Source organism: Phyllostomus hastatus, unplaced genomic scaffold (genome assembly GCF_019186645.2).
Source record: "Phyllostomus hastatus isolate PE091 unplaced genomic scaffold, TTU_PhHast_1.1 phas_scaffold_345, whole genome shotgun sequence".
Classification (NCBI taxonomy): Eukaryota; Metazoa; Chordata; class Mammalia; order Chiroptera; family Phyllostomidae; genus Phyllostomus; species Phyllostomus hastatus.
Genome location: NW_025334024.1, coordinates 30,529,198 through 30,556,308, shown reverse-complemented (window position 1 = coordinate 30,556,308; position 27,111 = coordinate 30,529,198). Strand labels below are relative to the sequence as shown.

At 67.3% G+C, this 27,111-nt stretch overlaps 1 protein-coding gene across 2 annotated transcripts; it reads right to left on the bottom strand.

Moving 5' to 3' along the window:
• Positions 1–3,646: 3,646 nt before the first annotated feature.
• VSTM2B (V-set and transmembrane domain containing 2B) lies at positions 3,647–15,270 on the bottom strand. Of its 2 annotated transcripts, XM_045819001.1 has the most exons (5): positions 15,138–15,270; positions 14,382–14,566; positions 13,559–13,588; positions 11,887–12,367; positions 3,647–4,322 (listed from the first exon to the last, which is right to left on the bottom strand). In XM_045819001.1, exons 1-5 carry the CDS (start codon positions 15,205–15,207, stop codon positions 4,234–4,236), a joined length of 855 nt encoding a protein of 284 aa, XP_045674957.1. In that variant the 5' UTR covers positions 15,208–15,270; the 3' UTR covers positions 3,647–4,233. The 2 variants fall into 2 exon arrangements, with proteins under 2 accessions (XP_045674957.1, XP_045674958.1); XM_045819002.1 differs by lacking the exon at positions 13,559–13,588.
• Between the last annotated feature and the right edge of the window lie 11,841 nt (positions 15,271–27,111).

The window sequence follows — 27,111 nt, the reverse complement described above, 5'->3', positions numbered from 1 at the left end:
TTGTAAAATGTGTGTGCAAGCACCAAGCCTAGAAGAACGAAAGTAATTGAGAGAGACCTTCCTCTCGGACGCCTGGGGTCCCTGTCCCCGGCTGCAGGGCCCCGAGCAGAGGCGGGCGGTTGGCACGAGCAAGAAGAAGACGGAGGTGCAGGCGACAAAGGGCAGTGGTGGCTTTCGCAGTCTGGGTCCGGCCCCGTCGTGGAGCCCCAGTCCCCCAGGCTCCCCCGGGGCCCCTTCGTCGGCCTTGCTGCCCCTGGGCGGGGCCTCGGTCAGCATCCGGAGCGCCCACCACAGCTGCAAGGTCACACGGGACGGAGGGAACGTCCTGTGTGGCACCGACAGCGCCTGCTCCGGTCACAACACACAGCAGGTCACACAGCAGGTCACCGGGTCACCTCCCCTGGTCTGGGCACAGCTGAGGGCACCTGGCGGCCGCCCCGCATCGGAGTGGCTGAGTGGTGGTCTCCCGGCAATTCGAGACTGGCCTGCCAGTGGAGCCCCCTCACCCTCCCCAGGGGCCTCCCCGGGGAGCCGAGCACTCCGTCCTCGGTCACCAGCGAGGACCAAGCCTCTGAACTGTCTCTCTGGCGGCCAGTCAGTCAGTCAGTCGCCCAGAGGGGATCGGGGTTTGCCGCTAAAGGAGAGCCGTCCCTGTAACGGGTGGTCCGCGAGATGGGCGTCAGCATCCTGGAAAGCGACTGTGGTCGGCCTTGCTGCAACAAGCACCCGGTCCCTGGGAGCTGGAGCAGCTGTGGGAGGTGGCGGCAGCAGGACCGAGCTGTGACCACCGAGGGTCGCAGCGCTGGGTCAGCGGAGTGGGGCCAGGACGTCACCACCAGACCTTTCGGTGTTTAGGGGCAAGGGGCCGTCCCCCTGCAAACCGCCCAGGGGGAGTCGGTCGGTCGTGGGGATGCGGTGTGCTGCAGACTGTGCTGGGGACGCACCGCAGGCTTTCCAGAGCAAAACGGAAAATTTTGAATGCTGACATTTACTAAAATAAAGTAAAATAAAATAAAATAAAATAAAATAAAAACAAAACTTTAAAAGCTCAGGGTGTCTACAATCCAATATACCTTCTCTGTGTTCTTAAATGGAAAACTGGATACGCGTCATTCAAAACATCGATTACTTGCTTTGGGGGTGGGAGCCTGGTGGGGTCCCCCTGCCACGTGTCAGCCCCCCTGCCTTCTGATCTGCGCTGGTGGCCGCACCCATCAGAGGCCGTGGGGGCGGGGCGGGGTGGAGACCGGCGGGCTTCCTGAGTGCACGCGGGTTCGCCCGCAGGTGCTCCCAGGCCGCGCCTGCAGGAGGCCGGTCGGCAGGTTCGAAGAGGGGTGGGGCCCGAGGGGAAGTGTGGAGCCTGCCGTCTTGGAGGGGACAGCTGCTGGGTGCTGCCTGAAAGTCCCACTCGGGTCAGACACAGGTGCCCCAACCAGGACTGCAGTGCCGGGCTCCTCCCGTGGGTATGGCCTGGCTCGCTTCCCCAGCAAGCTCCCCATCACCCCCCTCTGCCCCACCTGCCCCCGGTGCCCGTGGTGGCATTTGGTGGCAATGCTGACTCACGGTGCCGCAGCCCCCGCAAGCCCGAGGTGGTCCGCACAGGCTGGGACAGGGGCTTCTCAGTCGCCCCCTGAGAACACTGTGGGTTCTTCCCCAGTGGGGAGGAACTGTTTTGTCCTTGAACTTCTGTCTGTGCTGGGCCTGGGCTGCAGATGAAACCCAAAGGAAAAGATGTTCTGGGGGGTGAGCTCGAACCTGTGACTTTGTCTCTGGTGGGTGTTCGTCCCTCCTGATTGGTGTGTCCCTCACACTCGGTGCACGCTCCCCACTCTTTGTCCTCGACTTGGAGTGCTCCACGGGGACCCCCAGGGAGCAGGCACCCGGGTGCCCACCCACCCGCTTGTGGAACCGCGGGCGCACGCCTCACTGGACCCTCCTTGGAGTCCCCGGCACCCACCCAGCAGGGCCGCTGGTCCCTGGGGTCTGAGGGGTTTGCGGTGGCCTCCAGGGGACCCTCCTTACCCTCAGCCTCAGTCTGACTTCCAGTGTCGTCTGTTCGGGGTCATGCCCCCACTTCGGCGAAAGCACCCAGCCTCACCCACAATTTCCTTTCCGGAAATCCCTGCTCCCGGGAGGAGACCTCAGGGCCGGTTCCTCCCTCCGTGCGTGCAGAGCCAGCGGCAGCCGCAGAGCAGCCGCCCAGCGCACACCTGCCTCGTCCCCCGCGAGCCGCGCGCGGCCCGGGTTGCCGAGATGGGAAGCGGCTCCCCCAGCCTGGGCCCCGTCCCGGGCACGCCGCCTCCACTCCGCCTGGCGTCGGTGAGAGCCGTGTTCGTTTCGCGCACCGACGGCGCGGGTTCGCCCCGACATGAGCCCGCGGCGGTATCGACTGATCCGTAAAGAGAGATGATTCTTCCGGACAGACGCACCCCCCAGCGGACGAAACCGTTCGATCTGCGGCTCCACGGGCGCTGGTCCATACAGAAGAAATGGGGGGCAGCTTGATGTACCCACCGGAGCGGCGGCCCCGCCCGCCGGCGCCACGCTGGGGGTCGCTGCGCCGGGGCACGGTCAAGGGCACCTGTCTTCTCTCTCTCCGCAGGCAGGTGCCGCCGTCCTGGCGGGAGCGGGTGGGCGGGGCCAGGTCGTGGGGCTACCCTGAGCCGCCGCCGCCGCAGCCAGGAGGGGCGGGGGCGGGGGCGGGGGCGGGACGGGACGGGCGCGCGGGGGGTGTGGCCTCACCGCGGTGCAGTTCCAGTGCCGGCCGGCAGGGGAGGCTCTGCGCTCCGTGGAACCGCGGGGCTCCGGGCCGGCCCAGAACTTCCCGTGCTGACCGTGGCGGGTCGTCCAGCGCTCCTATCCCCGGGGGAAGAAGGCCTGGGTCTTGCACGAGCAACCAGACGCCTGCACTGGAAGTCACGCCTGCCCCTTCCGTGCCCAGCTCACTGGCCAGAGCCCGTCACGTGGACGCAGGAGGCGCGGCCCTAACCCAGAGCCGGCCCAGGGGACACGGCGACGTCACGGTGTTGGTGAGCAACCTGAACGACACGCAGCTGGTTTAAACACTCGCTGGGTTTGGGACAAATCCGTGAGCTCGCGCCCTGGATGCGACCCTGTCAGGGCGTGAAGAACCACAGCCACGGAGGCGCGTCTGTCGCTGTAAGATGTGCTTGGCCTGCCCCGAACACGCGCATTTCAGAGGCTGGACGCCACCTCCAGATGCAGAAAGTGTGTGGAAGGAGGCCCCGCAACGGCCCCAGGTTTCCCCTCCAGCCAGCGGTGACTTTAGGAACAGCAAATACACCCGGACGACGCGTGATCTCCCAGCGGCCCAGTGGGTTGGCTCATTGGCTTAAAAGGAGAAAGGCTGACTCCACCGATGCCACACCCCTTCCCAGGGAACTGCTCTCCTGCAGGACCCTGGCTGGGGGGGGGGGGTCGCTTGGTTCCCCCAGGTCCCCTGTCCCTGGGGGAGGCTGGGGGAGTGCTCCTGTCCGCAGAGGGCCCTGGAGCAGGTGCCCTGGGCTGTCCTCCAGCAGCGGGGACAGCTGGCCCCACGGAACAGGACGGCCCGAGGCTTAACATTCATACACGCCTGTAGGGAGCTTATTTCAAAGTCGTTTTTTATTCAACGGTTATTCGGCAATATACAATACCGTGTAGAAACAAGCGTTGGGACTTGTTTCCGATGTATATTTAAAAATAAATATTATCGACAGTGAATTTTAATTAATGATACGATGTTTCTTTTTTCAATCAAAATGTCTCAAAAGAAATAATTTACTTCAATAAAAAAGGTAAGCCCCCGAAGAAAAAAGTAAATGAAAACAAGTCCCTAAACACAGCAATCTACTGAAAATATTTTGCTTTGTCAGGAAGGTGGGGAGCCGGCGTTTTCCGCGTCCTGTCCTGGAGGCAGCGGCTCGGGGGGTCGTGCACATGAAGGCCGGGGGGCGACGTGGAGAAAAGAAAATGCCGGGAGGCAGGGACCGGCCAGCCCCAGGCGCCCGGCCCGGGCCGGCCGCCGCCTCCTGCCGAAAGTGGGCATGTTACTTCAGGCGCTCGACGGCGGCGTGACCTCCCCCCAGTACAACGGGTTCGTTTCCCGCATGGGCTTTGTCATGCTCTTCTCTGTCTCTGTGTGTCCATTGGTGAGGCGGTCCTCCCCGCCCCCCGGGGGCGGGCCAGCAGGGTGGCTGCACGGGGGAGCGCAGGACCCCGACGCGGTGCCGGTCAGTGCCCCGCCAGCAGGCCGAGGAGCTTATGCAGGGCCAGCAGGAGCAGGGACAGGAGTGGGTCCGCTGTGTAGGTGTGGCCAGTGCCTGCGGGGGCCAGAGAATGGCAGGGTTACTGGGCACCGGATCCAGGCCTGTGCACAGACCGCCCCGTGAAACACCCCCCACCCTGGCCTCCGGATGGGCCTCTGCTCTGTGGCTGTTCCAGGGACTGGCTTGGTCAGACAGCGAGACATCCAGCCTTGAGTGGGCTGTGCAGAGGGGAGGCCGAGTCCCGGCCTCGCTGAACAAAAAGACAGTGTGCCCCCTCTCTCATTCCTGCCCCTAATACTATGCTACAAAGTGCCCTCAGCGTTTAAGGCCCAACCCCCCCCCCACACACACACCTCCTCCAGAGAGTCTCCATGATTGCCCACAACTCCAGCCCCTCCAACCCCTGCTTGAACCACACAGCTGGGCACCCACATGGTTTTGTGCCAGTCCTGTGCTTGGAGTCACAATGGGGAGCTCGAGTCACTGGTTGGGGGTGGAGAGAGGGCTAGTGTCCCTGAGGAGTGGCCCAGCACCATTCTGGTGGGAGGTCCCTCCCACCTGGTGCTCCAGCTTGGTCACTACCTCGGGCCCCCGGCCTGCCCCCCAGCTCTGCACCTGCCTGTCGTCAGCGTCTTCAGCTGCCGGAAGCAGAGAAAAACCAGCCCAGGAACCCCAGGCTTCTCCCCAGAAGGCGGGGTGCTTCCCCCAGGGTCAGTGAGAGGAGGGAGTGCAGGAGATGCCGGGACCCCAAATGCACCGCTGCCAGAGATGGTCTGCTCAGCCCCTGTCGGGGGCTGAGCACGGCAGGCCTGCTGGCGGCCTGGGAGTGGCAGCGGGGAGACGGCGCCCCTCCCAGGAGGCCGTCTAGAACCTGTTCCGGATCTGAAACCCACGCACCGGTGGGTGCTGGGGTGCTGGGGGCCCATTTCACAGGTCCCGCCACTCGGTGGTGGTGGTGCTGGGGTTAACAGTCCCATTGAAATCCAACGCATCCCCTCCCTGGCCTTTGTGTCCCTCAAGGCAGAATGTGCCCCAGACCCCTCGGTGAGGCAAACAGTGGGCACTCAATCAGTGCCTGCTCAGTGGAGGCAGCTCAGTGCCCTGCCCAGCGGAGCTGGGTGGGCCCAGCCAGGCCCAAGCGGGAGAGACGGCCGGAGCCCGAGGCCCAGGGCAGAGGCACACCCAGGCCGGTGGCCAGGACACGGTGGCTCTTCCCTCCAGCCCCCGCCGCCAGGGCGCCCGCACCTTCCTCCCTGTTTCCCACGGAGGGCTTGTCTTTGGAAACGCAATTTCCCTGAAATGGTTCATGCGGTGTAATGGCCCAGGGATACTGCTCCGAACACTCTGTCACAGGTGCTCGTCACATAAAGTGTGTGCCCAGGAGCTGCCCAGGAGCTGCCAGCGAGCCACTGCAGCCCGGGCTGCGCTGGGAATCACCGTTGCCGGCTGCGTCTCTGTGACATTAGTCCCTAATGCCACCCCAGTGATTCATCCGCCTGCCTGCAGATTCAATTTGTTAAATGCTCGGGGAAGTGTGTCCACACTCACTTTTACATGGATAATGATAATCGAATCTCGGCCTGGCTGTGTCCGCCCGAGTACCCTCTGAGAGGCGGGGGGCCCCTGTTCCCTCCCTTGGCAGGAGGGATGCTGGGGCCACCTGCAGGCGGGGTGGGGGGGGGGCTGGGGCAGGCTGGGGACTTCTGGGCCAAGCCACCAGCCGGGACCTCTCCCCCAGAGGCCTCCTTCCTGGACTATTTGGGCGGAACGGCATGTCCGCAGCCCCAACCAATCGTCCTGCAAGCCCAGCCTGCACCCCGTGTGCACACGCCTTCCCGCTCCCGTTTCGTCCGGGTCCCTGTCTCTGACGTGGTCTCCCCACATCCACTCTGCACCCCTCCACGCTCCACGCCACTGCTCGCCCCCGGCCGCTGCCGCCCCCTGCAGGAGGCAGCCCACACAGCAGGGCCGGGCGGCCAGGCCCACACGGCGGCGGTGTCGTTGGCGGTGGACAGGAGGAGCCTTGGTGAACTTGTCCTTGCTCACTGAGCACCTGACTCGTGGGAAACAGCACCTCCAGGCAAGGACAGGGCGTGGCGCCTTCCCCACTTCCTGTTGCCCCCCCATGCCTTGAAATGGCACAGACAGCCCCGGCCGGAGGGGCTCCGTGGGCTGGGCATTGTCCCAAAAACCGAAAGGCCGCAGGTTGGATTCCTGGTCAGGGCACATGCCTGGGTTGTGGGTTGTGGGTTCTGGGCTGGTCGGGGTGCGTGCAGGAGGCAGCCAATCGGTGTTTCTCACCCTCTCCCTGAATTAAATGGATCCCTGAGGAAGAAACGGCACAGAGACAGAAAGACAAAAACAGCCCCTCAGCCTGATGGCGCTTTCTGGCCGGAAGGCCCATCGCTTCCTCCCGTCTCCCCGAGCTCCACGCTCGCAGCGTGTGTGGAGGGGGAAGGTCTCAGAGGGGAATCTCGGGCCGGAGCAGCAGGAGCAGCCAGCTGGCCCACGACGACGCCCCGGGCAGTCCGTGCTGGCCGGTCCCACAGCCGCCACCGCCACCGCCACCAAGTGCCGGCATCCAGGGAGCAGGTCCCGGCGCAGGCCGTGAGCTGAGCTTGGCCCTCTCCGTGGGTGGCCTGATCCTGCCCCTCGCTCTCTGGCGAGGGCACTGGTGACGACCAGGTGATGGCAGGTGCGGGACCTGCTGAAGGGTTGGGGTTCGAATGCAGCCGGACGGTGTGGGAGGTGAGCGGCGGCGCGGTTGTCACGAAGTCTCGGACCATGCGTGATCCTGGGCGGCCGGAGCTGCTGCCAGGCCCCGGCACGGGGAAGACGTGTTGGCATTCAAAGCCGGGCCTGCCCACGAGCCGGCTGGCTGAACAGCGAGGAAGATCGAAAACGTCAGGAGAAGAACCGGACGGTCAGGAAGGGTGGGGAGCAGACGGAGCCTCCTCCGGACCGTCCGCGGCCTCTCTCGGGTTTGCACTCTGTCTCCACGGGCACAGTGGGCAGCCCTGGGGGGGGGGGGCTGGCCTTGCCTGGGTCACTTCCCGGGGGGCTCACCCTTCACGGGGCGCTGGGCACCCTCAGGTGGGCCTGCAGACCGTCGGCTTTCCTGTCCACACCAGCCCTCTGGCAAGGCGGCCACGGCTGAGCTGCCCAGGGCAGAGCCCGCGGTGATGGTGGAGAGGAGCTCTGACATGCGCAGGCCTCGAGTTCTGGCTGGCGGCTGAGCTCCTCCCGAAGCCACGCCCACGGCTCCCTGCCCAGCAGCCCCGGAACCCCGATCCAGAGGAGGCCAGATCCGGGAATCCGTCACGGTGTGCAGGCTCGCCTTCCCTCCCAGCAGCGCCGGCCCGGAGGACGAGCAGGATCCGGCCGAGACTGGCGGCTCCTGGGGCTGGCCCGTGTGCCCGCGGCCCTTACGTGAGACAACGCGAAGCTTCTCGCTGCCTCGGGCCAGTTTCGGGGCGGGGGGGTGCCTGGTGACAGCGCAGCACTGGGGACAGAGACGAGGACACGCGCTGCCCCTCCGGGCTGCAACGGTGTCTGAAGAGCCAGCCTGTGTGCAGCGGCGCCTCCCATAAAGCTCCGGTGGTCGGGCCCCAGCCCAGCCCCTGCCTCTGTCCACCCAGGGCAGAGCTGATCAATATCGCACTACAGAGGCGCTTGACCTTGGTTGTGCCCTCGGGCGCTTGGGGGCGCCTTAACATTCAGCGCTTCAGAACACGTGCACCTGGCGGGCTTAATGAGAAGCTCCGTGCTGGGTTTGGCTCCGGTGACACTTAGAAAGGCCGGCTCTCCACGCGACTCCTTGCAGAGGCTGCGGCCCGCTGGGGGGCGGGGCTCTGGGCCCCGGGGGGCGGGGCTGCCGGATGACAGAAGGCGGGAGCAGGGGGCGGAGCTGTGGAGAGGAGGGGGAGCCGCGGACTCGCTCTCGCTCGGGGCACTCGGTAGGCGCTCGGTCACAGGCAACTTCCGTGTTATTTGTCATCGTTACGATCGCAGTGCAGCTGTTCTGTCCTCCCTTCGGGGCTTCCCCAGCTGCTGAGAGAATGGCCGTGCCGTGACGGGACTGACCACTCGGTAGCGCCACTCCATTTGGTGTGACTTTCTCATTCTGTGGGGTTCAGGGAGGAGGAGGAGGAGGGGGCAGGTGAGGCCTTCAGAGACTTTCCCAGGACTGACCTACACAGGAAGACGAAGATCCCTGAAATCACACCGCCTACAGGAAGCCTCCTCTGATTGCCTCGGCCGGATAGGGCCGGAGACAGATGGCTCTGCCCCGGAGTCACGTGGGTGCCCTGACGCTCCTCAGTGGGGCCCGTGGTGGCCGTCGCCGGCCCCCGCTCACAGCAGCCCTGATGACAGGACGGTGTGGGGCCAGTAATCACCCCCCCCCAACTGGCTACTGTCGGTGGGGAGGGCGCGCCTCTCGCCGGCTGTCAGTGAGGCTTGGCCACATCCTTCACGAAATCCTCTGCTCCATCTTTTCAGGGGCTCGCCTTTCTGGGGCCACTCCCGCCACATTCGCTTCCTCCTTAAAGACGCGCCTCCAACTGGACAGGAGTTTGGGAGAAGAGTGTTGATTTCAGGCGACGGTTTCAGGCCCCCGAGGGTCCCAGGTGATGGAAGGGGCGGGTGGCCGCGCCCGGCCTGCTGTACCGTCTCCGCCGGCTCCGCCATCCACCGGGGGCAAGGGTGCAGAGCCACGGCCTTCTCGCTCAGAGCCCCCTCTGCGCGTGGTTTACGGTTGCCATGGCGACACCCAAGGAGGCTCCCCTCCACGGCTCTCAGCTGTAGCGGCCTCTCCGAGGCCAGCACACCCGTGGCCTTGGCCGTCTTTCTCTCACTGTTGACTGAAACTCGGAGAGCCGCTCTCTGTGTGGGCTCTCTGCAGGGGCCCGGGGGCCTCTCCTCGCAGCCGGCGCCCAAGGCCAATTAGAGGTTCACACGCCGCGGATCTGAGCCCCCGGGTCCCTGCAGTGGGGACCCTCCTGCCCGCGTGCGAGCCGCCGCCACAGACGGAGTTCTCGGAGGCCGATCTCGGCGCCCTTCCCAGTGTACAGGGTTTGTCTGGGAGGGACTCTGTTTTGGTTTTTTCTTTCTTTTTTTTTTTCTTTTCTGGAAACGGCAACCAGCAACAAATGGCTCATGAAAAATAGGTCAGCATCCAGATTAATCAGGGGCCAGATGCACGGACGTGGCTGAGGAGGAGCCGTCTCCCGGGCCGGCTCTGTCACGCTCGCTCGTCCAGCCCAGACTGCTTTGAAGCACAAATATTAAAATGTCTCTTGACAAATGAGATGTGAAATAAATGAGTTTTCGCATATAAACTTTCAGTGCGAAATCTGCGTCCGGCTGCTTTGGGCACACACAGGGCGTGGGAAGGGATTTTTGGCCGGGCGATGCAGGAGCTGAAGGGTAGGGGTTCACCTAAGCGCCCCCCACTGCACCCCCAACCCGGCGTTACTGAAGGAGCGCCCCTGAAACCCAGCAGCGCAGCCCCGCCTGGGACTTCCGACTGCCCCCCACCCAGGAGCAATGGCTCACCAGGCCACTATGTGGGCAGGTGGGCAGGGGCCAGCCCCGGAGTTGCCAAACCGACACAGCCAGAGCGCCCACCTTAGTCATTAGGGACTCGGCTCTGGGTGTGTCCCGGAGTTGGGGTGGGGTGGAATCCATCCCCCCCTTGGAGAGCTGGGGTGTTCCTTTGGTGCCCCCCAGGTTCCCCATCCACTTTCCTCCATTCTGTCCTGAGCTCTGGGAGCCCCCCGCAGGCCGCACCCCCACAGCTCCCAGTGGGAGGCCGGGCAGGATCAGGGAGGGCAGGAGGGGAGTGAGGCCGTGCTGGGCGGCGGAGGGTTGGCTGTGTCCCTCCACCGGGGCCACAGCTCCTATCAGACTGGCCTCTCCAGGTTCTGCTAACGGCCTCCTCTGCTTGCTCCCTGAGGCCAGCCACCTTCCACGCAGGGGTTCCCTGCCACGGGGGGAGCTGCCCTGGGGCCGGCCTGGAGATCGCAGCTCTGACCAGCTGTGCCGGGCAGTTGGACTGGCCGTGGCGGGGCTCCAGGGCTCGGGCTCCCGTCGGGGGAGAGGGCGGCTCCGTGGGAGTGAGTGCTGGACTTTGGCCTCAGGAACGCTTTCGTGGGCGCTGCCCGGGTCCCTCTCAAAGGCCACTTTCCCACAGCGCATCCTGGACGCGAGAGCCTTTCTCGGCCCCTGCTGCCTCCGGAGCCTGGCCTCCGGCTGCCAGCCACCCAGCTTTACTTCCTGCGGCCCCTGTCCGGCCGGAGCAGCCCTGACGGGTGGTATCGTGCACACGCGCACGGCCTTTCCACACTGGGCGCCCCCTGGTGGGCAGGGACTGCCTCGTCTGCTTTCCAGACGGAGAAGAGCACTCGGAGATGTTCAGCCGGATGCCGACAGTCACACAGCACCGCGCGCACAGCGGCCTCCCCAAGCCTCCGCTTCGCCGGGAGGAGCGTTCCAGCCGAGACTCGCGCGTACTTGCGGGGGCCCGAGAGGATGGCGCGGAGGGGCCTTTCCTCCGCCAACCAGCCTGCAGTCAGTGGAGCACCCTGCATGTCCGTAGGCACTTTTCCAGCGCTGGACGGATGTGGCTAACTTCCCCGAGGAGTCCCACTCCCCTTTCCCTGCGATGCAGCCAGGACTACATTTCCCAGCCTGCCTTGCAGCCATGCCAGCCGAGGTGACTGAGTGCAGGCCCCGGAACGAGGATGGAAGTAACATTTTCCACTTGTCAGCTGGGCCCTTGAAGACTCGCCCTGCCGCCCCCTGCAGCAGCTGGTCTCCGAGGGAACGCAGCCCCACCAACATGACCGCGGAGGCTGGCTGCTCTCGTTCTTCCAGGAATGACACAGGCTTGGAGCCCTTCTAAATGCATCGGAAGGAAATCAATGAACTGGATACAATGTAGCAGCCTCTGAGCCATGTAGCCTCTCCTCCTCTGCTTGTGGGCTGCGAGCTGGTGCCCACCCAGAGTGAGTGGCCCCTGGAAGCCACTTGTTGAAGCATCTGGGCCCTGAATGACTGCCTGGGGCACGGCCACCCCTCCCCCAGTCCAGAGCGGGACTCGACGTGAACCGGAAACAATGCATTTCCGAGTGTTAAAGCCGCTGGCCTTTCGGGTTTGTTTGTCTCCGCAGCCAGTGCTGTCTTAAACTGGTGGCGGAGGCTGGAAACTCTGCAGCCAGCTGGGGGAGCACCGCTGGGCTGACGCACCTCACAGTACAGCCTGCATCTGAGGCCCCCCTGGATGTCCACGAAGACCCCCGAGGCTACCCCGCCGGACAGCCACGCGGCTCAGTGGGGTCAGGCGGCATCCAGACACACCCAGCCCGCATCTAGAGAAGGCTCCCCGCACCCCAGCCCGCACATGCACAAGTGCACCGCGTGAAGACTTCTAGTAGCTAACAGTCAAGGCAGGAAAACAGCGAAGAGAGCGGCAGCGAGGCTGCCCAACGCGGTCCTGGGGCACCCAAGTTACCAACTACAGCAAGGACGCACACGCAGATGACCGGCACGGCCACCCCTGGGCTCGCCCCGCCCCCCGCGGCCAGGCCAGCGCGCCCCTCTCAGCGCCCACCCTTACCGGAGCCATGCCTCTGCCGCAGAAGGACCGCCTGGCCCGGGGGCGGCGGCGCAGATGAAGCAGCGGCTCCAGCGCCCGCGGTGGTGGCGGTGGCGGCAGCGGCGGCCGCAGCGGCGGCTGTGCGGGCCACAGACGCCGCAGCGGCAGGAGGGCTCCCGGGAGGCGGGCTCTTGTCGCCGTGGCTGGGCTCGGAGGTGGTGTGGCCCGCGGCGCCGGTAGCGCCCACGTGGTTGGCGATGGAGGCGGCAGCGGGGCCGTGGCGCCGCGGGCCGCTGCTCTGGATGTGGGACACAGCCTCCGCGGCCTGCATGTTGGGCGGCGCGAAGCGCGAGAGCACGCGCAGCAGCGCCTGGGCCGTGTGCTCCTGCGTGTCGTCGTCGCCGTGGTCCGACACGCGGCACTCGTATACGCCCTCGTCCTGCCGCCGCACCGCCGAGAGCCGCAGCCGGTGCGAGATGTCGTTGCCCTGGACACGCACGGTCTGCAAGAGGGCGGGCTGGGGTCGCAGGCCTGGAAGGGCAGGCTGCCCACGCCCACCAGCGCGCCCCCACGCGGCAGCGCCGCCCCTTCCCCCACCGAGCTGTGCCCAATGCCGGGACCCAGGTGTCCTTCCGCCCCTGGTCTTCCCCGTGGCCTGGGGCTCCCAGCTCTGGCTGGACCCGGGTCGCCCCGCCCACTGCATTGCGTCCCGGTTCCCTATCGCCTTAACCGAAGGCTGCCGGGGCCTGAACAGGGGCAGGGCTCTGCGGCCCGGCCTTCAGTCCGGCCCCCACGGACATTTCTGCACTCCAGAAGCCGGGGTGTGGGCAGAGTGGTGGCCGCAGGAAGCGGCCCGGCCCTCAGAGGATGCAGGTATACCTGCTCACATCCCCTGGCCCTGCACCACTAACCCTCCACCCTCCAAGGGGGCAGGGACCCCGAGGCTGCTGCTGGCCCCCCCGGCCCTCTGCTACCCAGGAACCTGCCCTTGTCAGGTCAGCCCGAGGCTCCCAGGGACAAAGCACTCACCCCCCACCTCCCTGGCCCGGTGGGGACATGGGGAAGCACCCGGTGTGTGGCCCTCGCCCCACACCCAGGGACACCTCTGAACCCAGCCCTGGTCATTTCCAGGCCCTGACGCGTGTGCGTTCCCTCCGGGAAAGCGTGGGCGCGTCACCCCGAGTCACACTCCCCACAGCCCCGGATCTGGGAAGCCAGGCACGACTGCCCGCGCCCCCTGCAAGCCCACAGTACCTGGCACTTCGACCTGGGGCCTACAGCCCCAGCAAGGGCCCTGGGAGTGTGGGGGCAGGGGTGAGGGGCACCAGCCAGAGCAGGGACCCCCCAACCCCTCCAACCACAGAGGAGCAGCCACACCAGTCTTGGAGAGAAAGGCCAGAAGGGGTGATGTGGGCAGACACGCAGGGCCTGCGTGGACCAAGGAGAGTTTTACAGGTGAGCGCAGAGGGGAGGGAGGAGAGTCAAGCCTGGGGCCCTCGATTTGTACAAAAGAGGAACCAATCCCGCTACCGGCGAGAGATGGCGCCTGGACGCGCCAAGCAGCCGCCCGTGCAAGGCCGCGAGAAAGGGCCTACACCGCGCGGCCGCCCAGCCTTTCTCCCGGGGAGGAGGCTGCAGGGCGCGGGGCGGCCAGCAGGGGTCTCCCGCGGCCCACGCTGGGCGCCACACTTACGCTGATTTTAGTTGCATCCTTATTCGTTACCTAAAACGCAAAGAGGGAGAGAGGGAGACATGAGGCTCTCGGCCTTCAGGCTCAAGGGGACGCAGGGGCGCCTCTGGCGCGGGGACCCTCCGCAGGAGGGCTGGGACTTGGAAGCGCTCGGCGGTGGCCGGGGTGGCTGGGTGCAGGGAAGGGAAGGAAGCAGGCGTGCAGCGAGCGTGGGGCCTGGCCGAGGGAGGGTGGCCCCCGCGCCCCTGCCGGCCGAAGAGGGGAGGCTGGAAGGCCAGCGGTGGGGAGCACCCCCACTCCAGCCGGGTTTCTCCCAGCCTTGCGGGACAGTGGAGGGAAGGGCCCGTGCACAGGGCTCAGTGGGAGATGTAGGCGGTAACTCGGGGTGGGACGCTGTGTGCACACACGTGCACGAGTGTGCGTGCGTGTGCTAGGGTGTGCGTTAGAGACTGTGGGGTACCCCCTGGAGGTGACCTGGGGGCTTCCCTGTGCATGGCGCTCTGCGGGCGTCCAGAATCCAGGCACAGAGGAGAGGAGCAGTTTGGCCCTGGCGCTGCCGGGGCCCTCAGAGGGCAGGGAAAGGGGCCCCCCTCCAGCAGCCGGCACCCGTCAGACCCGGGGCCCGCAGTCAGCCAGCAAGAGCAGGCGAGCTGGGTGACGTGTGGCTCTTCAGGGGCTTGGTGTGGCCCTCCGAAGGGGTGCGGGGAGAAGCGAATGGACGAACAGGGTTTGGGGGCAACAGAGTGGACACGGGGAGGGTGGGAGAGGGGCTGCCCCGCAGGGCGTCGCTCTGCTTTCCTGCCCGGTGAGACCCCGCGGCCGGTACCTTGCTCCGGGCACCGGGCGCACCGAGCGCCAGGCCCTGCAGCCGCTCCCGCGGCGGCTCCCTGAGGTACCACCACTGGATCTCCAGCGCGTACGAGGCAGCTCCGCTGGCCCGGAATGCGCAGGGCATTTCGATGTCGTCTCCCTCCCGCACGGTCACATCTTTGGGGACTTCGGTAAAGGTAGCTGGGGGCGGGGAAGGGAGAGGCGTGACCAACTGCGGGGGCGGGGGCGGCCTGGGGCAACCCAAAGCGGAGCGCCTGGCTCAGGCTCACGGCCTTGTGCTTCCCACCCTGCGGCTGCACGCGTGGCCCAGGCGCCAGCAAAGTTCGCTAGCTCTCTGCCGGGTCGCCGTTGCGAGCCGCAGTCGCCGTAGGTTGCTTCTCTCCGGGTCGACCCCGACGCCCCGAGCGGCTTACGCTTCTGGCTCCCGCCCACCAGGCTATCCGGGCTGGGCTGCGCTGGGCTGCGCTGGGCTGCGCTGGGCTGGGGCGTGCCAACTCCCGCGCCCTGCTCGTCGCCCCTCCGCGCAGCTGGAGCCCGGGCCCCGCTCCGAATGACCCGGGCGCGCCGCGGTGGCGACACTTCGCTGCTCTGTTCCCCTACCCCTGCGGCCCCGGCTGCACGCGGGGACCGCTCGAGGCGGTGAGCCTCCCCCTTCTCTTCCTCCTCCTCCGCTGTGGCGACCGGGGCAGGCCGGCTCTGGTGGCCCTGAGGAGAACCCCGAGCCCCCAGGCAGCAAAGTTCCCGCGCTCACCATCGGCCACGAAGAGCAGCAGCAGCGGCGGCAGGTATCCGACGGCGCCGAGCTGGTTCCGCTGTTCCATCTCCCGCGGGGGGCGCGGCGGCGGCGGCGGCGGCGGCGGCGGCGGCGGCGCGGGCTCGGATCCGGATCGGGCTCGGGCTAGGACGCCTCGGAACCTGCCATGGCCCCGCGCGGCGCCCCCTCCCCCGGCCGCCAGCGGCCGCCAATCAGCCCCGCTCCCTCGCCCGCTGGCCCGGTGCGGCTCCGGCTGGGGGCGCTGCGCCGGGTGCGCAGAACGCGAGGTCCCGCCTGGGGCTGCTGGCAGTCGTTCCGGTCCTCCCTCTACCCCCGCGTCCACAGGACGATGGGGAACCGCAGGTTAGTCTCCGCCGGGCGGGCCGGGCACGGGCTGGGCCGCGTCGGGACCCATCCCTGGCCAAGGGAGCGCGCGCCTCGGAGCCGCGAGCAGAATTCCGCCTCCCGGTCTGGCTCCCGGCTGCCACCTCCTCCGGCTGCCGCCGAGCTCTCCCGTCGCCGCCCCCGCCGGTCCCTCCGCGGCTCTCTCCGCAGAGCGAGTGGGCGCTCAGCTGCAGCGCGCGGACCTGGCGTCCGACCCAGCGCAGCGAGGGGACAGCGGGTCCGGCGTGGCCGACCCAGAGCCGGAGACAAGCGGGGAGGGGAAGGGGCGGGGGAAGGGAGGGGGCGGTCAGTGGCAGGGTGCCGAGCCGCCTCCGCCGCTGCATCACCCCGCCCTCCCCTCCCCTCCCCTCCCTTCCCCTCCCTTCCCCTCCCCTCGCACAGCCCGCACCGCCCCCGCCCCGAGCCCCCCCCCACCCCCGCCTCGGGCCCTGCGGGGGTCGCCGGCTGAAACCACAGTCTCTCGGGCTGGAACGCAGCCCCGCTCCGCCCCCGCTTCGGCTGGGGGTCCTCCCACCCAAACTCCGTCGCCGGAGACGACCGCTTCTCCCTGCACGCCGCGTGTCCCGCGGCTCTCTCCGCAGACCCCCGCCCCTAACTCCTTACCCCGGTCTGGGCGCCCAGCCGCACCGCTCTTTGTCCCAGGCCCGGGCCATGGCGGGCGGGCGGGCGCCGGGGCCCGGGGAGAAGGGCGGAGCGCCCTGCGGGGCCGGGGACCAGGCCGGGTGACGGCGGCGACACCGGGAGTCTACAGCGTGCGAGCGGGAAGTGAGCGCGGAGCGCGGAGCGCCGGGCGGGCGAGCAGGTGCCCGCGGCGCGGAGAGCGCGCGAGCGAGCCGGCGAGCAGAGGCCGTGAGTGACGGCGGGGGGGCGGGGTGAGGTGGGGGGCGGCCGGCACGACTCCTGTTCCCGGAGGATTCCGGGCGGGGTGGGCTTCCTGCAGCTCAGTCGCAGGCCCTCGCGTCTCCAATGGCTCTTCGCCGGTCTCGCCCCGCCCCCGCCCCCGCTTACCGGCTGTACCGGGGATTCCCGAGGCGGCGGGGAGGCCGAGGTCGCTTCCACAGGCGGGTCCCGGAGCCCATCCCCCGCATCCGGATACCTTTCCCGGCCCGCACCCAGAGCCTGCCCCCGCCCCCTGCGGGAGCGCGGTCCGATCCCCGAAGCGGAACGTGCCGCGCGGGCTTGCGGTTCGCCTGGGCGCTCAGTCGCCGATCTGCGCAGCCCGGCCTGAGCCCCGCTTGCGTCGGTTCCCGGGGGAGTCCTCGGCCAGTGCGTTTCCGTCTCCCTGTCCCTGCGCTCCCGGCCCCTAAGCTCTCGGCTCTGACCGAGGCTGGGGGGTAACGACGCCCCCGAGAGCCAGTGCAGGAGGGGGAGACTGAGGGCAGACCCTTCCCAGAGCCCCCCTGGCCCCGGGCCGCCTCAGACTGGAAGCCACACAGGTCCCTTCAGAGCTTCGTCCTCACCCACGGGGGGGGGCGGGGGCGGGGGCGGGGGGGGCACCCTGGACAGCACCCTTGACCCCTCCGAGCCTGGGTTTCATTTTCTCCCCGAAGTCCAGGAGTTGTCCCTGGACCATCAGGCCAGCCGGCTGCTGTGCCCCACTTGCCCAGGTCCCGGCTCCCACGGAAGGAGTGTCCAGGGCCTTCCCCTCCCCCGAAGCTTCTCTCCAGGGGCCCCAGCTGGCGTGGCCAGCGGCCCTCTGTCATTCCACCCATCTCCATCAGGGACGGCCCTGGGTGGTGACCGGAAGGCCTGCTGGGACCCATGGCAGCCTCTGCTTCTGAAGGGGGAGGCGGCCTCGCACTGTGCTGCTGGGGTGCGGGGGTGGGGGGATTCCAGCCGATTCACAGGGTGTCCGGTCCCAGGCAGGGTTCTGACGGAGGAGCTGGCCGGCTGTGGTCTGCTGTGGTCTCCAGGGCCCTGGCAGGGTGCACGGCGTGGGGGCGGGGCGGGGCGGGGCAGGGGTGGGGGTGGGGGGGTGGGGGGGTGGGGGGGTGGGGGGGTGGGGGGTGGGGGGGGGGAGACCCCCCACTAGGGGGAGTCCCGCCCCCTTACTTCTCAGGCCTGCGAATCCTCCACAGCCGCAGCACCTGGTGGGGTGGGGTGGGGTGGGGTGGGGTGGGGTGTTTGTCCCTGGCCGCATGAGCTCCTGTTGTTACGGAGAGGGAAATGGGTGCGCTCCTCCCCGCGCTGGTTCTCAGCACAGCCGCCCGCGAGCCCTCTCACACAGAGGTTGGATCCGTCCCCTCCTCTGCTGGGGACCCTGCAGAGCCCCCCCCAACCCCGGACAAACGCCAGTGGCCTTGCAGTGGCTGACAAGGTCAAACCCTCTGCTCCCCACCCCCACTCGGTCCTCCTGTGTGATTTCTGTCCTTCCCGTGGCCACCTCCCCCGGCCACCCTGGCCTGCTCCCTACAAGGCCGGGCACCGGGTGTGCGCCCCGGGCAGAGCCTCTGTGTCACCTGCCCGGGCGGCCCCTGCCTGGACGCCGGCTCCACCCTGTTCCTCGGTGAGGCCCACGAGGCCACCTGTCCGCTAGTGCAGTCTGCCCCCGTCCACCCCGGCACTGGCCACCCCTCGGCCTGCGAACCTGCTTCCTGTCCCCGCAGCGCTAACCGTCTCCGAACATGTAGAACGTCCCCGTGTGCTGGCCTTCCTGTTTGTGGCTGGGCTCGCCGGCTGCTTTGCTCACTGGCGCACCCCCAGCACCCAGGACAGGGCTGGGCATCGAACGGGGCGTTCAGGAAGTAGTTCAGGAAGTACCGGCGGAGTGCGGGCAGGAGCTCATCCAACCCCACGGCAGCCCTGTGGGGCAGACGCGGTGATGCCACCCCGCTGCGGAGCTGAGGTGGCTGGAGCTCGGAGAGCTGGTGGCACTCGCCCAGGGTCGCACAGCTGGGCGGCCTCCACGCAGGCCTGCCTTTCTGTTGGGTGCTAGTCCTTCACCCAGATACCCACGTTCTCCCCACAGCAGGCGAGACCCAGGGTCCGGGGCCCGGAGTGGGTGCAGAGCGGGAGGCCCCTCTGCCCCCGACGGACACGGCCTGCCGAGGCCGGGCTGGCCCTGGGGGGGTCTTCCCTGCTTGTCGGCTGCACGCATTCCAGCGGCCCTGTCGGGGCACGGTCTGTCTGCTCCTCTGCCTCTGCCCCTGCCCCCGCCCCCCCAGTGGGCTGCGAGGGCAGCGGCCACTGCAGATTTCTTCTCCGTGTCTCTAGCTCCCCACTGGGCCTGACCCACACTTGGGGCTCAGTAAGCTAGAGCACTTGGGGGGCGGGGTGTTGGAAAGGAGCAGTGTGCCACTCTGGTGCCAGGGTTTCCTGGGGGCGGGGCAGGGACTTCCGCCTCTTTGACGGAGCCCTGTGGCCAGTGGAGGATCGGTGAGCTGGAACCAGGCTGCAGTTCCCCGCCCCCTCACCGTCTGGTGCCGGGCGGCCCCCTCCTGCAGGGTCCCCGTGTCCTGGCGGGGCGCGGGCTCAGGGGCAGGCGTCTGTGATGGAGCCTGTGTGTGGCTTCCCCAAAGGGACCTTTCTCTCTGGGAACACAGCCACTCACTCGGCCCTGCCCACCGCCTGGGTCCCTCGGGCCTCCACAATGCTGGCCGGTTCAGACTGAAGCCGGTTGCCGGCTGGCGGGCCTGCGGGAGCCCTCCGGGACCCGGCGTCTCCAGGCTCCAGCACGCAGCAGCGGCGGTGGCTCAGCCCAGCCTTGGGGGCTGCAGGACTCCCCTCCCCGTCTCCACCCACAGACCCTGAGAGGCGCTTGGGGTCGCTGTGCACAGGGACCCTGAGGGGGCCTCTGTCTCGTGGTCACGGGCCGCAGGCTGCCGGACCCCCACCCTCAGCCTGCCGCCTCCTGCCCGCTGCTGTTCCACACCGTGGGGTCTGCGAGTGGGGTCTGCACGGCCTGGCCAGACTGCTTTGTGGCCGGAGTCCCCGACCAAAGGCGTGTCCGAGAGTGCCCCTCAGGAAGACGGCCCGGCCTCTCGAGAGCACCCTGGAGTCACAGCCCTAGGTGACATCGCCCCCGGGACTCCCCATCAGAACGCGCTTCTCCGGACGCCGAGGCCCCCTCCGAGGGCTGGCTCCGACGCCGCCTTCTCAGCCGGCTGTTCCCGGGCTCTTAGGGCTGTGTGCGGCGGCATCGGTGTGGGGCGACGGGCTGTGAGGTCAAGGTGCAGCCCAGCTGTACACTTTTCTGTCAACGGTCCTGGCACCCACTGTCCCTGGCAGCCTACAGGGAAACACCAGGTTCAGGGGGGATTTTCTTTGCAGCCAAGTCAGTCAGTCGGTCGCTAGCTGTCAGTGTCGGGGGACACAGGCCTGACATCAGCCCTAGGAAGGCTCCCTCCCCTCCAAGGGCACATGCCAGGTCAGCGGCCCCAGACTGGGGGCGGGGTGCGGGGTGGCAGGGGTGCGGGGTGGCAGGGGGCTGGGGGCACGGCCCCATCTGTGCCCTGGGCGACAGGGAAGGAACCGGTGGCCCGACGCCCCCCAGCATGAGGGAGGCGAGTGGAAAAGCTCACAGACTGGGTTCCTGTCGCCCTCTTCCACCCTGCCTTCCATCCGAGGAGGACGGCTGGCTCTGTCCCCAGATCACAGGAGACAGGAGAGGGCCCCTGTCTCAGCCGTCAGGGCGGCTGGCCACCCCCGCACGTGCACCCCACGGGACAGCCTGTTGGGGGGGGGGTCAGCCTGTGCCGGGCAGCAGCAGTTGGGGACCCCCGGTCGTCAGGCCCCGGGGTCTGCCCATCGAGGCTGCATCTCACCAGGCTGGGTCCCGCGAGCCTGGGGCTGCTGGTTCGCTTGTCAGAGGCAGGACCAACCGGGCTGGGAGACCACCTGCAGGGAGAGGGGGACGCAGTCCAGGCCGCGCCTGTCCCCCCTCAGCCAGCGCGTCCCGAGCCCCCTGGGACCCGCCACGTCCTGCCCGCCCTCAGCCCAGAGGGGCCGGGACACTCCCCTGACCAGGAGACAAGACTAAGCCCGATCGCCTTAGGGATGCTAACGTGTAGCACGCACACGCAGGTGCATGCAGACACACACATGTGCGTGCTGACACACACGGATGTGCACACGCACAGGCGCACATGCACACACAGGCATACATAGTGGGAGTCCTGGGGGCCGGGGAGGACCTGGGAAAGGAAATGTGCTTCAGGCGGAAGGTCAAGGCCAAGGGCAAGGAAGGTGGAGTTTCGGAGGGAAGAAGGAGCAGAGCGTCTGGAGGGAGGGGCCCACGGTGGGGGCGGGGCCAGGGCGGCAGGCGAGGGCATGAAGGGCCTCGTGGCCACGGGGGCTTCTGTGCCCAGAGAGAGTTGGGCTCGCACCCCAGGGCAAAGCGGATCAACCGCAGAGTGAGCCCGGCCCGGTCGGGGCCTTCAGGGAGGGGGCGGGGGTCCCGGCTGGGAAGACGGTCTCCACGTGGGGCCTTTCGGCTCAGCCCCGAGTGCGGAGCAGAAGCTGGGCTGACTGGTGGGCAGGGCCGGGGTGCAGCGGCCTGCGCGCCTGTGTGCGGGCGGGAGAGGTGGGGACTCGGCCGGACACAGAGAGGAGTCCAGAGTGGCAGGGTCGCCGAGTGTGCTGAGGGACACGAAAGGCCGAGGCTTTGGGCTTGAAGGGGACAAGGGCACAGGGGCGCTGACCCCGATGGCAGTGTGAGGTGGGGCGGGAGCTGGAACCTGGGGGTCCTTACGGGGACGAGGGCCGTCGCCACAGGCCCTCCTTCTCCGGGCCTTTGAGGAGCCCTCACCTCCCACCTTCCTCCCCGTGACGTTGGCTCTGACAATGAGCAGCAGCACACGGCCGGGAAGGGGGGAAGGCTTCAGGGCCGGTCCCTCGTGCCGCCCTTGCGGCTTCCCCGCCCTGCCTGAGGCGCTTGGATGCCTGGGTTGGGGTGGGCACGGTCTGAGCCTTAGCTTCTCCAACTGCAATGAGGAATTTCAGTTCCTGTGCTGCCCCCCTTGGCTCCCCCGCCTCCCACACAGAGGCTCAAAGGTGCTGGGCCAGGGCTGGCTAGAGTAGCAGATGGCCAGACGCCACCCTCTGGGAGCCCCCCTGGAGCGGGACCCTGCCTCCAGCCTCCTCTGCGGCCCCGAGGGAGGAGAGCTGCCCAGAGCCCCGGGGTGTCCTGGCGCGGACCCCGGTCTGGCCTTGGCCTCCGGAAGCCTCAGCTGTCGCATCCGGAAACAGCGTACCAGCTGTGCCCACGCAGAGGCGTGGTCCTGAGGTCACCTGGGGCGGCCAGGGGGTGACCCGTGAGTCTTACCGGCCTTGCCGTCGTGAGGATGGAGCAGGGGGCTGTCCAGGGTGCAGCCAGTGTCCCTGAGCCCAAGGGCTGGGGGCGGGGTGGTGCTGTTGGAGGGAGGTGACCCCTGATGGATTTTATCTCCACCTCAGTGTGTGGTGTTTGTTTAACCGTTTGCCCGAGTAAATCCTACAGACCCGCGGAGGGTTTATTTTTTAATTTTTAATATTCTCGGTACATTCGGGGTTTTATTTCCCACTGGATCTATTTGTTTAATTTACTAGGGGACAGGCTTCATTCTTAACCAAAAATTGCCTTGACATTATGGAGAATTAAGAGGCTGGAGCCAGACGGTTCGGAGAGGATCGATGTGCTGGAGACAAACTCGGTCCTTTTCCCCTGTGTTTTCTTCGCCGGGGCACTGCAGATGGCGACGAGAACCGCCCCCCTGGCCGGGGTCAGCCAGAGGGCCAGGCTCTCTCGCTCCTGTGCCCCCCAGACACCCAGAGGGGGCTCCCCCTGGCCGGGGTGTCCTCTGATGGCCCCTGTGGGGATGCCCGTGGGGGCAGAGGCACCTGTGACCACCAGCCTTCTGACGAGCTGCCTCACCGGTGGGCGCAGGGCGCTGAGGCCCTGGCACTGGACCTGCGTGCGGGCAGCCAGGGTGCTGAGGCCCGGGCCTTGGGGTGAATCCCCGCTCGGAGGACGTAGGGATGGGGCGCTTCCAGGCTGCCCTGGGGGCCCCGGAGCTGCGGGCCAGGGAGCCCCTCTGTGAGCCCTTGTGCGGGGAGAGTGCGTACCAGCGGCCCGGGGTCCCCGGCATTCCTGGGACCCGGGGCCGCTCAGGAAGTGCCGGCAGGGCCGACGGGTGGCTCTGAGGGTCGGGCACCCTTCCGCGTCTCTCTGGGCCACCACGGAGGAGCTTCGGAGCAGAGCACCCCCGGGGGGGACTGGGGCCGGGGAGGCACTGTGGGTGCTGGTGGCAGGAGGCGGAGGCCGCTGGTGGGTTTCGGCCCGGGCTGTCTTCAGAGGACCCCCGTCTCTCCTGGTTTCGTCCTGGATGGTGGCCGGTCCCCCCTGTGGGGCCACAGTGGGTACAGCGTGGAGCGGGGAGGGGACAGGCTCAAGCACCAGGTTTGACATCCTCTTTGGCCTCGGAGCCCAGAGCGCCTGGGGGGCCCTGGAGGTCAGCTCACCTCCCCGCTGGGTGACCCTGGGCCTGGGCAACCGCTGTCACCCCCCCCACCCCCGCCCTGAGCGACCTGGGCCCCCGCGCCCTCTGCGCTGCCGCGGGCCCGGGGAGCGCTTGCTGGCATTTCGGCGACCTTCACGCCTCACTCGCCCCTTCGGACTTCTCCCGCCGGTGGACCGGCAGCTGCCAGCGCCGCGCGGCCGGCGAAATGTCAGCGGTTTAATATCAATTCTGAGGTTTTATGGCCTCCCCCCCCTTTCCAGTGGGGTTTGATCCAATCCAGGCTGCTCCAAGCGGCGGTGGGTTCGTGCGCCGTCCGAAGTCTGCAGGCGGTCGGTCACTGTGCCCGGGGGGCCAGGGGCTGCCGCGGCTTTGCACGCGAGGGCTCACTCTCCGCTCCACCCGGCCCGCGGTTCCAGTGGGGGCGGGGCCTGGGGCAGGCCGTCGCCAGCCACAAAGTGCCCTGGTTTTGTTTGCGAAATGTCGTGGAGGCTTTAGACTTACATTAACTTTTCACAGTAATGTTTCAAAATGGTTTCAAAATGTCATTTTTCCCTTTCCAAAAAAGAAAACGAAAAGCCGTTGAATGAGGCCGTGTGTTGGGAAGGGCCCAGGCAGCCAGCCGCCGCCCTGGGCTGGACTGTGCCGCCGCGTCCCGTCCTTGTCCTTCTCCTTCTCCTGGTCCTGGCTGCGGCTCGGCCTCCCCCTCCCCCGAGAGGGGGCGCTGTCCTGTTTGTTCTGGCCCAGGGGCTGCGGGGGCGGGTGGAGCGCGGGGGCTCTGTCGGGGGCCCCGCCTCGCCGCTTGGCAGTGAAAGGGGCGCCTCGCAACCACTCAGCCCGGCACAGCGGGCCTTCCAGGGCGCCTGCTGTGCGGCCTTGCTGGCGGGGGCTTGGGGGGGGCTCCCCGGGGGTGCGTGTGGGAAGCCCGAGCCCTGGTCCGAGGGGTCTGGGGTGCAGCTGTGGCTTCCAGAGCCCACCCAGCTGCGGGTGGGTGGAGGGGGACCACGGTGTCCAGGCTCGGGGCGGCACCTTTGTGGAAGAGGACAGAGCACAGGGCGACAGAGCTGGGCCGCACTTCGGGGAGAGAAGGAAACACCGGCGGGGTGCGCCCCTCCCTCATCTTCCTTGGGGACACCCCTCTTCGCGTCTCCAGCTGGAGGCCGCGCGGGCCCAGCCAGCGGTTACTCGGCGAGGACCCCGCTGAGCAGCGGGCTAATTATTTCCAAAAATATTGACTCGCAGTGTGGAGAAAGCGCTTCCTCATGCCCCCCGTCAGCAGAAAGTTGCCTTCGGTATTAACATTTCATCAGCCGCATAATGTGAATTGATGTAAATGCATAATTAGGAATAATAGCCTGGGAAAATTCGCTCTTATTTGTAAAACCGGGCTCGTTGAAGGGACGCGAGCGCTAGCGGCGTGTCTGCGGCTCCACCGGCCCTGCACCCGCAGCTCTGCGGGGGCACCCTGGGGCGGGGCAGGGACACTCTCTCAGGAGGCGTGGGCACCACCTGTCCAAAAGGGGGCTCTCTCATTCCATGGACGGGCCACTTAAAAAAATCTTAATCATCATGTGGCAGATGATGGTCCCTGAGGAGCAGAGTGTGGGTGACACTTTCCCCAGCCATCAGTCTTCCTCTGCGGGGGGGGGGTCCGGCCCCTCAGCCCCACCTGATCCCCGGGGGTCTGCAGGGAGACGCCAGGAGCACAGGTGTGTGAAGGGCGCGGACATGAGTTTGCCCAGCGAGGGCCATGAGAGCGGAATAGTCATAGGCACCTTGTCGGTCAGTTTTACTGCTCCTGGCCGGCCTGGCCAGGTGGGCAGAGACTTCACTTTCTGATCTCTTGGACTTCACCCTCCAGGTGGGAGGAACAGACTGTCCATGTCTTTATTTGGGCCGCAAGTGACAGAAAGACAGTTCACACTTTCTAAAACAAAGAGGAGAGAAATCTGCTGACTCACAGCACTGCGGGTTTCAGGCATAGCTTGATCCAGGGACGCCAACAACTCAACCAGGGCTCTTGTTCCATCTGTCTCTTTCTGTAGCCTCATTCTCTCTACTCTTGCAGGCTGTGCCCTCCAATCCCCCCTCCTCATTTCTGGGGAATGGCCCACACTGGTCCTTGCAAGGATCATCATGGGGGAAATTCTCCAACTGCCCCCTGACTCCTGGAGAATCCTGAGGCCAGAGTGGGAGGGGTTGGCCTGGGTCGCACAGGGGTCACCAGCAGCAGTGGAGGCTGCCCCCTCCCAGCCCGGCCTGGGCCTCCCCTGCCTCGTCCCCTCCTGCTCCCTCCACCCTGGGGACACAGGTTCCCTTTTCATGGGGGAAGAAAGCCGGCCGCTTGTCTTCAAGAACAGCTGGGCCTTGTCCCCTCAGCTGCGGCCGGGCGCCTGCAGCGGGCTGGACAATCCAGGCTGTGTCCTGGGGAACCAGGCGGCAACGGAAGCGCCTTGGCTGTGGCCCAGGAGCTGTGCGTGGAGCGGGGGGTGGGGGATGTTGGGCCTGGGAGGCTGGAGGTGGGACCTCTGCCTTCTCTCCCAGCCCCACAGACTGGGACCTGGGTGCTCGGAGAGGGGTGCTCAGTGGAGACCGCGGGGTGTGCCCGCAGGGTCCCCCACCCGCTGCCGCGACCTTCAGACTCCTCCCCCTTCAGCGGCCCCGCCCACAGTCCGAAGTTCCAGTCTGGCCCTGGTGGATGCATTTATTTCTGGCTCTTACCTCTTGGCTCCAGGAGCTGGGCAGCTCCTCCCTTGGGGCGGTCGTCAGGGTGGGGGCCGGCGCCGCGGGCGGCCAGCTCTGCCCCAGCTCACCCCCCACCACTGGCCTGGCCCGGCCCCAGACCTGCAGCGTCTGTTCTGAGCCGGCCCCGTCCGGCGCTCCGCAGACTCGGCCTCGCTCACAGCGGGAGGCGGGCACAGTCCCTGTCCTCTTTGTCCCGAGGACAGCCGTGTGTGTGGAGTCCCTGGCCCGTCCTGGCCCACGGCCTCCCACCCGAGGGGGGAGACGGATGCTAAACACGAGTGAAAAAGAGGGAAAGCCAGCAGACCGCTCACTGCGCTGCAGAGTCTCACTGAAGAAGGTGCACCCGGACCTGGCGGGGGCTCACTTTGCAGGGCGTCTGGGGCAGCTGCCCTGGGGACCGGGCGTCCGAACCCCCAGAGCGGCGGGGGGGGGGGGGCTCCGAGGAGCCGGAGAAACCCCGCGGGACCCAGAGGAGGGCCGTGCGGAGGCCCCGGGTGAGCGGGCAGGGCTCCGTAGACCCGGCGTGTGGGGGTGTGGCTGCAGGCTGGGCGTGGAGCGGGCGGCGCAGGGATACTCGGGCCGCCCTGCGGTTCCCGGAGATGGTGTTGCGGTGAGCTCCCGGCTCACCTTCCGCGGTGCCGCTCAGCCCCGTCTGGGAGAAGGGACCCTGGTCTGGGAGGAGGGACCCTGGTCTGGGAGGAGGGACCCTGGTCTGGGAGGAAGGGGGGAGATGCCCAGAAAAGCAGGAGTGCAGAGCCGCGTGGGTGTGGCCTGACGGGATGGCCCACGGCAGTGACGAGGACAACCGTGGCCTGGAACCCCCCTGCGTTCCAACGCGCCCCTTGCCCCCCAGTCACACCCGTCTTGTTGTCGGGCCTTGGGCTGTGGTTAGGGCTTTTGGTCACCGTAGAGACGAGGTGGACACAGGTAGCCACAGTACCAGGCAGGAAGGGTTGTTGTACAAGAGGTTCCAGCATCTTCAGGGACTTGGGATCCGGGGTGGACGCATCAGGGCTGCCCACCCTGACGGACCCCCTCCCCCGCCCTGGGGCTCGGCTGCCCGCTGCCCCGGGGGGAGCCTGCTGATGGCTGCCTCTGGGGTCGCAGAGTGCCCTGCAGCTGGCACCTCGGTGGCCACTGTGGCCCCAGCCTGAGTGGCTCTCTGCCTGGGAGTCCTTCCCAGCCACCCCCCCCCACCCGCGCTCCTGAGCAGGCTTCTGCCGGGGACCTGCCCAGCCCATCTGCCGAGACGTCCCCTGCCTCTGGGCTGACAGGTGTCCACACCGGGCAGCCTTGCTGGTTGGCTGGTCCCCGACCTCCACGTCTCTTACTGCGTCCGTGCGGCTTGTGCAAGTCTCAAGCGCTCGCTGTGGGTAGCGTAGGACATG